Source organism: Adiantum capillus-veneris, chromosome 12 (assembly GCF_014529385.1).
Source record: "Adiantum capillus-veneris isolate H3 chromosome 12, ASM1452938v2, whole genome shotgun sequence".
Taxonomy (NCBI): Eukaryota; Viridiplantae; Streptophyta; class Polypodiopsida; order Polypodiales; family Pteridaceae; genus Adiantum; species Adiantum capillus-veneris.
Window position 1 is genome coordinate 63,589,085 of NC_140942.1, and position 8,687 is coordinate 63,597,771.

At 44.6% G+C, this 8,687-nt stretch overlaps 1 protein-coding gene across 5 annotated transcripts in view; it reads right to left on the reverse strand.

Annotated features, from left to right (window-relative positions):
- LOC147445828 (uncharacterized) overlaps window positions 1-7,500 on the reverse strand; it is a 178,707-nt gene extending 171,207 nt beyond the window's left edge. For 2 of the 5 annotated variants that reach the window (XR_015189807.1, XR_015189808.1), the window contains exons 1-3: window positions 6,996-7,500; window positions 6,846-6,901; window positions 260-364 (exon numbers count right to left, since the gene is read on the reverse strand). Coding sequence is in view for 3 of the 5 variants with exons in the window: in XM_086525207.1 (XP_086381333.1) it covers window positions 260-364; window positions 6,846-6,901; window positions 6,996-7,276; window positions 7,413-7,465 (495 nt within the window). In the remaining 2 variants the exon portion in view is untranslated. The remainder of the gene's footprint in view (window positions 1-259; window positions 365-6,845; window positions 6,902-6,995) is intronic. The other 3 variants (XM_086525207.1, XM_086525205.1, XM_086525206.1) reach the window with 3 other exon arrangements.
- Window positions 7,501-8,687: the final 1,187 nt, after the last annotated feature.

Here is an 8,687-nt window from a genome sequence, read left to right on the forward strand (position 1 = left end):
ACTATTGGAATATGGCTGTTAGACCATTTCGTTGAAAACTTGATCTCAAAATTAACCTAGGAAAACTGGAAAACCTAAGTCCCCCCCCCCACACACACACACCTTTTCCCCATACCCACACAAACATTGATGTATATCAGCAATAAGAAGAGAATCAACAGGATGCACAAGCCAGGCATGCATGTTTCAGGCAGAAGCTATTGAAAAAGCTTTAATTAGAAAGTAATAGTTAGAGAAATGTTTATCATCAAACTCACACCTCAAATTGGAAAACAAGACGTGGGGTCTCACATCCCCAGTATCTTTCTGCTTTCAGCTTGTTCAGATGATCTGTAAACACGAAGCGGAGAACTGTCTCCATCACCTAGCAAGGCACCAAATATGTATTCAATCATTAGCGTATGTCATTGGGAGAACCACATCCTTATCAATCCCTCCAACCATCTATCAGAAGCTCGAAGATCCTTATATCGACGTCACTATGCTGTTGAGTGATTTAAAAATGCCAGTGAATCAATTAATCAACTACTTCTGCTCCTTTGTTGCATAAATATGAACCCCTCTTGAATGCAGCGAAATCAAAACCTTCACAGTAACAACTAAGAGTCCAACAGGCAAAAGAGTTGCATTGTTAATTGCGATAAGGATGTGAGGACACGGTCATATAGGCCTCATTGTAGAATAAAAAAGAGCATGACATGCAATTCGTTAAGAAGGCCAATGTAAATGCTGTGCACAAGGAAATCAATTTACATAATAATGCGTTACTATGAGGAGGCCAAGATGGGGACCCATTTGAAAAATCAAGTTGTTGCTATTGTTGGAAATGGTGCCATTATCAGCCTTCCTTGACCTCACAGCCACTGAGAAAGCGCTTTGTGACGGAGCTGCTATGCCTAGAGAGCATTGGAAGCTAACAATCTCCTTTCTTCGAGCATGGAGAGACGAGAGATATAGGCAGACTCCATACCCCAATCGACCGAAGACTGCCTACCCAAGCGGATCCTGAGTTGAATTCAAAAGGGGCAATGGCTTCCAAGCCGAAGGCTAGTTGAAAAGGGGTGTGATGGGTCGTTGCTTTGAAAGAAGTGCGATATGCCCAGAGGGCGCAATGGATGCCTGAGCCCATGAAGTTGGATGCAAATAGGGTGTGATTGGTCGTTGCTTTAAAAGAAGTGTCGAGTTGACTCTCTCTCTCTCTCTCTCTCTCTCTCTCTCTCTCTCTCTCTCTCTCTCTCTCTCTCTCTCTCTCTCTCTCTCTCTCGTCAAGTTCAGTGATTTTGCAGTTTCTGTTTGTGTGTTGCTATTGATTTCTCGCTTGGAGTGCCCAAGCCTATAACAGTGGTATCAGAGCACAGGATGATTCTTCTGCTTCTACAAAGGATCCAATTCCTTCTACAACACACATGGGTTCTCGAAAAAAACCTAGGTTGTGTAATCCCACCTACAAATTTACCTCTAAACTTTTAGGTCTACCTATTCCGAGTTTACGGGTGGTGTGATAATTGATTCTCTTTGAGTCTCGAGTTTCATGAGATTCAAGCTTTGCTATTCATTTTCAAAGGAATCAGTTTTACTCCACGTTGTCACAGAATTTCTTTCTAGTGGTACTTATTCTCTCTTCCCAGGATTGAGCGGGAGGGGGACTTCCTATCTTTGGGGGGAGTTCTCAGCTATAGCTCTTGAGCTTTCAGTGTCAGTGTTTGCTCTATTCCGACGTGGGTTGAGTCACTTGCTACCTCAGAGCGTACTTTTGAGGATACTTCTCTTTCAGAGGGGGTTTCCGGGTTATTATCTTCAGTCGACTACCGGTGCTCCATTCAGCGGAGTACCATGCATGGTGTCTTTCAGTCCTAGGTTTCCCTTGCCCATTTCTTGCGGTTTTGGATGGTGTGCTTGAGCCTACAGTGCAGTTATTATCTTGGCAGATATTTTCCCTTAGACATTTCGGTGGTTGTCTTGTCTTTCGGGTTTGTGGTGTGACGGTTGCTCTTCTCAGTGCACCTGAGCAGTAGTTTTAATGCCTCGTCTTCCAGATCAATCCTTGGAGAATGTACCATACAAGACACACCTACTTCCCTTATCCTTAGACTGGCATGTTCTCTTTTGTACAGGTGGATAGTGGACCTTTTCGGACAAGGAACCACTTTACTGATAGCCAGCATTCTTCAAAGAAGGGAGACAATCTTCTTTGTTCTCCCAGATTTGGTTCGAGGTTCCACATGTATATCATTATTATCATTTTTCCCCCTTTCGGATACACCTATCCTTGGTGATCCAGTTACACAGACAAAGACTGTTGGAGAGTTATGACAGTTATCCATGGTCCGGGTGTTCTCCCTTCAGAGGGGGATATGGAGCCAACTTGGGAGTTAGTTTGCGCAGACTACTCGTTCTTGTGGTTCCATGTGCAGTAGACAGGATTGACAGTCTATTTGGTTGCTTTCTACACCACCCTGTTCTTCACTTGCAGAGCTTGGGAGCAGGATCTTCCTTTAATCTTGCCGTTTTAATTGCAGTCTCAGTAGTGATGTGTGTTTCCATTCTGTTGGATGTTTGTTCCCGATTCACTCTGCGAGTGGGGTGATATTCTCTCGGGTGGAGTTCTAGACAGATCAGTTATAGTTTCACTCTCAGCTCCGATGAAGTTCCTTCAAATATAGTTTGCATATCATCATTCTATATGGTGGTTGGTGCAGTTATGTGGTTCCTCATCGTCGGACATATAGCTCCATAATAGCCTCGGATTGTTCCCTTCCCTTGGACTTCCATGGCAGCTTGGAGTTTTTGGCACGTGGTATATGACTAGAGGTACAGATTTCTGACTCTTTCCTCGAGGGTGGAGTACTTTAGAGTTCGGAAATGATCAGGATACCAGTCTTTTATGCTTTTTTACCCTCAGTTCGGATACATACTCTTGGAGCGATCAGCAGCAATACCTTCTGCAGATGCTAGTTGTGCAACTTGTGAGTCGGTTGGCTTAAGGAGATTCTTCATAGAGCTGGATTATTTTCAGCAGACAACACTATACTTCCCGGACGCCTTTCGGGAGATTTCTTTATTTTTAATGATTAATTTCTTTTAATGAAATTAGGACATTTTAATGTGTACACTAGAACTGTTAAAAGTTGGAATATTGTAGCTACAGGAAAAGCCATCAGGAACGGACAACTCTGATGTGTCATTTGATGGGTGACGGGAAAACATCGTGAAGGAGTTTCCGTAAGTTCGGTGGAAGAGACCGGGATACGGGTGTCCCTGATGCGTCACATGATGGGTGACGGGTGCATCAGAAGGGGGCATTCCATAGGTCAAGGAGGAAATCCGAGCTAGTAAAAAGAATACGCGTAAAAACGCAAGCACAAGAATAAAGATGGGTTCAAAGAAGCTTTTTACGAAAAGCAGGACATTTGCGGGAGGGTAGATGCTTTCCCGCGAGGAATCTGTGTCTGCATTGCATCTGTGCCCGTGTACTGCACTCGGGGACGCCTGGAATGTGTTTGTGTAGGATCGATTTTAACTCACTGAGTTGATTTTTTAAGTTTGAACAGGTTCACACTTTATTTTAAAGTTTGGCCGCCCACTTTTAAGTGGGCAGCCCTTTATTGATAAAATAAAGCAGAGGCCCCAAAATCCTACACAAAAGCATGGTATGGACAGGCTGAAACAGCGATCCCTCTCTCTCCTCTCTCTAGAAGCGCCAGAGCTTTTGTTTTTGTGCCTTATTTCCGCCGGGTGCAAGGGCATATAAAAAGGCACCTAGAGTTACAGTTTTCTACACGCAAGAGTAGCAGAAAAGCCCAACGCTGGAGATTCTGGAGCAAGTGTTGGCGACAGAAATCTGCAAGTATTCGTGTGCCAACGGAGTACGGAGGTTGTATTTCCGAGCGAGGAGCGACAGGTATAAATTGTCCATACGCATTGCGAGTTATTGCTTTGTGATTGTTTTGCAGGAATTCTCCCTCACGAGAAGTACGGCCTTTGCGCTTAAGTCCCTCACAGGAAGTACAACCTTTGCGCCCAAGTCCCTCACAGGAAGTACGGCCTTTGTGCCTAAGTCCCTCACGAGAAGGAACGACCCTTCGGGACTAAGACTAAAGAACGGAGGGGTTTTCTCCGGTTCTTGTGCTTGTATACGAACTCTCCCTGAATAAAGATACTCTTGACGGGGGGGGGCCAGCCCATCTTCTGGTCCCCAATACTGTGTCGATCTTCTCCTTTCTCTCACATTTGCAAAGTATTTTATTTTTCAGATTTCTAAGTGCTCGTGTACGCTCCCGTTTTGTGACAGTGGTATCAGAGCTCGGACTCCTCTCTTTCTCTGCAAAGAGGGACGATTCCGGGAAGAACGGGAAGAAGCATGTCGAACCAAGGGAGAAGCGTTGAAGAGGAGCTTCAACAAGTGCGAGCTCAGCTTGCGGATTTGCAACAAGTCCTACTGTTGCCAGATGTCCAAAAGCTCTTGGACATAATGAAGAGAATGAATGGAACCGATGCCGCCAGGCATCAAGACCACACTGTTGGCGTGAGACCACGGGAGGAAAGAGAAGAAGAACATGTCGATATGCACAAAGGATCTTCGGATCGGGAACGTGCCAAGGTGCACAAAGGATCTTCGGATCGGAATGAACGGCCTACTCCAAGGAAAGGCCAGGAAAAAGCGCTCTCTTTGCTAGACGAGAGCAAGGACATCTCTATCTCATCTCCATCTTACTCTCCTGATTATACTTCTACTTCTCAATCTTCTCACAAGAAGAAGGAAGCCGCTACTACTACTACCCTACATCAATCTAAAGATAAGCCTCGATTCAAGAAGCATGGTCACAAGTCTCATCATCGCATGAGAGTCTTCAAATCGGGCGACAAGGACATCAAGTTCGAAACCTACAATGGACGGAGAGATATCTCTAAAGCACTGTCCTTCATCAGGCAGTTTGAAGTCGCCTTTACCAATGGGCACTTCACAGAAAGATCCAAATTGCGCCATGTGGGGATGCACCTCAAGGAAACGGCAAGTAATTCGTGGTTAGCCAAGATTCTGGAAGGTTCTCAGGCCAGAACTTGGGAGAGATTCAAATCTGAATTTTATGAACAGTTTCTTCCACCTGACTTCGAGCAGGACATACGGAAGGAATGGGACTGGCTCGCCCAGAAGGAACATGAGAGAGTAACGACCTATGTGGACAAGTATTGGTCGGTTCTTCTGAAGGTCACTCCCTTCATGAAGATTGCTGACGAGGAAAAGAAACGAAAGTTCGAAGCGGGTCTGCAATCGCAGCTTCGAAAGAGTATGAAAGTGTATCCGCATGACACTCTTCAGAGGATGATGGAGTCGGCAATCATTGCTGAGGATTTGCACTCAACTGGGACGCCCAGAAAAATGGAGCATAGCACTTACCGTGCGAGACAAAGAGGGGTCTACGATGACCAAGGGGGCCAAGGAAGAAAACGTCCTCCATCTAGGGACTATGATCATTCTAAGAAGCTAGAGGGCAATGGCAAGCGAACTAAGTATCTCTCTCCTACTCAACTTCAAACCTTCAGAGAGGAAGGAAGATGCTTCTACTGTGGCGAGAAAGGACATATGAAACCGGATTGCCCGTTAAAGCAGCAACGGCAAGAACACGCCCCTACGAGGCAAGATAAAGCAAGGAAGGAACCCGCTCCACCAAGCTCGAACTCTATTCCAGATGTTCAAGGAAACACAGAAACGGAGAAAGGGAAGCGTCAACGGAGAAAGGGAAGCGTCAACTTTTGAAGGGCTGGGGGTCTTTGAACAACCAGCGAGTACTGATTCTTTATGATCCAGGATCCACGGATAACTACATCTCCCTGGATACTGCAGAACGTTTGTGCCTCACACCGGCTCAGCTTGGCACACCAGTTACATCCGGATCGGCATTCGAGGGGTTGACAACCAATGCAACTTCGTGCAAGGACAGCTCAATCTTCGGATTGGCAAGTACAAGGACCGCGAATCATTTTTGATGGCACCCATCGAGGGATGTGATATCATCTTGGGTATGCCATGGCACTTCCACATGACACCTGTCCCCGATTATGTGGAAAAGACCCTCACTTTTGATCATGGGGGTAAGAAAATAAAGATTCATGCTGATGCACGAGATTGGCAGTTCCCAATTGTAAGTCATATCTCCATTAAGAAAGAAATGAAGAAGTGTGTTTTTGCTTACTTGATTTTTGCACGTGAGAAGGATAAAACTAGTGGGGATTCACTCTCTAGTTTGGAAATTAAGCGTTTTCAATTTATTGAAAAGTACAAAGATTGTTTCACGGAAACACTCCCTGATGAACTACCTCCGGTACGCCCGGAAGATCACCGCATAGATCTCATACAGGGTAGGTCGCCTCCCAATCAACCCCCTTATCGAGTGAGTCTTGCTCAGCAAGAGGAAATTTTGAAGCAAGTCAACGAGCTTCTAGAGAAAGGGTTAGTACTGCCAAGTACTTCACCCTACTGCTCTCAAGTTCTACTGGTGCAGAAGAAAGATGGCACGTTTCGAATGTGCATAGACTATAGGTCTTTAAACAAGATCACGGTCAAGAATCGCTTTCCGATCCCTCAGATTGATGATATACTTCATAAGTTGCAGGGTGCAATTCATCTAGATAGGACAGAAACTAAGCTACCTCTCAGCATTGTACTGCAAAACTTATTACCATTTGTAACATATAAAAAGTGCAAAAAAAAACATGCATAGTCACTTTGCGTCACCCCTTGGATCAAGGAATGCATCCATAATATTCAAGTAAATTGCCACATTTGCTGGGTTGAAGGATTACACAATTCATTAAAAGAAATTTCAAGACTTTTGAGAACTGACCTGTGAACTCATGTCAGGAAAGCGAATAGCATTTTCCAGTCTTTCTTTGAAAGATACTGACAAAGGTCACAAGAAAAAGGGTTTTAATTTTTCCAAATGTGATATTAGCCAGGAATGACGAAAGACTGCTAGCACAATGCAAGTGCAAACCTTCACTGTAAAGGATAACATCAATGCATTTGAATGAGTCGACCACCTTTCGGGGAACCAAAAAGGCACTTTCATGCATACATATGATCTTAATGTAGCCATCCTCAACTGGGGTCAACTCCACCAAGCTTGGGCTTGGGACAACAGGCTTGCCTTCAAATATTTCAACTTCCTTGACAGTTTGAGCAGGTTTCCTTTTCTGCTTCCAGGGTTTCTCTGTCGATGAATGCTTTGAGATGAGTGGAGCTACATTTTCTTGATCTTTGATCATCCTCAAACTCCTGGACGATCCAGTACTTGAGACTAATGCGGATGATCCAGTACTTGAGACTAATGCTACACCATTGCATTTACAAATATTCTCTGCACCAGAAGAACCTAGCAAGAAGCAGACGAAGCCAACTCTAAAATGCACACCTTGACGTTGTTGTCGGAAGCTCAACGTGACAACAAGCGACCAAGCTTAACATGTTCAATTAAGACTTTCCCCTAATATTAGTCAACTATACCGCTCCACCGTGGACGCGGACCAACAGTGAATCCCACGGGGTCTTTAATGAAGACCCCCTCGTGGTGGCCGAGACCTACGTGCGTGCGATGCGAGGTAGAGTCGGCCGTCCGATATTACCGGGACGTGTCCTAGTTTACTTTTGCCCGGCAAAGTTTAAATTATAATGCTAAAAATGGGCATAAATGGCACGAAAAAGCTCACGCCTACATGGTTAGGCCGTCATGATTCGAATTGTTGACGCTCCACCCATGTGCACATTTTGCTCACCCTCGAGATTCATGCGCCTGCTTCCCCATCGTTGATCCCATGACGCGGTCTTCATTAAAGACCCCGTGGGCTTTAGGGTTGAGGGCCCAAGGGCCCTTTGAAAGAATCCATAGGCTTGCTTCAAAAATGAAGGAGTACAAAGCGCCCTTCTAGTAAATTCTCTAGCATCAAAGGTAGGGGTACCCCCTACATAAGTGAAAAGCCTTTTCCACTAGTTGTATAAGATGTTTTAGTGGGTCTATGGGGGAGCCCTCTTAGTAACCTTCCATTTTATTTCTTTTCTCAACTTCCCTAATGGTAGACCTTAGGTAGTGGCCACGCGAAGATATTAAGCATCGTTATCATATACTTTCTAGCATGGTCACATGTGCACAGGTTATATGTCACATGTAATTATGGAAGTCTTTTTTGCAATTATGTTGAGTTTGGCATAGTTGCATCAATTTTATGAACGCATCCTTGGTAAAATAAAGAAACACAGTGGTTCACATGCTCTACTTGCCTCCTCCACCCCACCTCTCCCATCCAAATGAACATCAAGCATCATTAAATATACCTTGCATTACACTCGGGCCATGGGAGTCATTGCTTGATATCCAATCCAAATGAACATCAAGCATCAATAAATATACCTTGCATTACACTTAGGCCATGGGAGACATTGGTTGATATTAATAGAAATCTTACACTACACTTAGACCATGGATATCAAAGTCCCTAAGCATTGTGTAGCTGGGGGTGGTTGGGTGAGACAAAGAATCGCACTACTAAAGAATTGACAAGTTTAGAATGAGCTTTACTTTTCCATCTCACTCCTTACTTTACCTTTCTTGATGCATGTTGTTGAATCCTTAGGCGTTGTACGCCTCTTGAGAAGAGCTCTAGAGTGAGCTCATTGACCTAGGAAGAGCAGG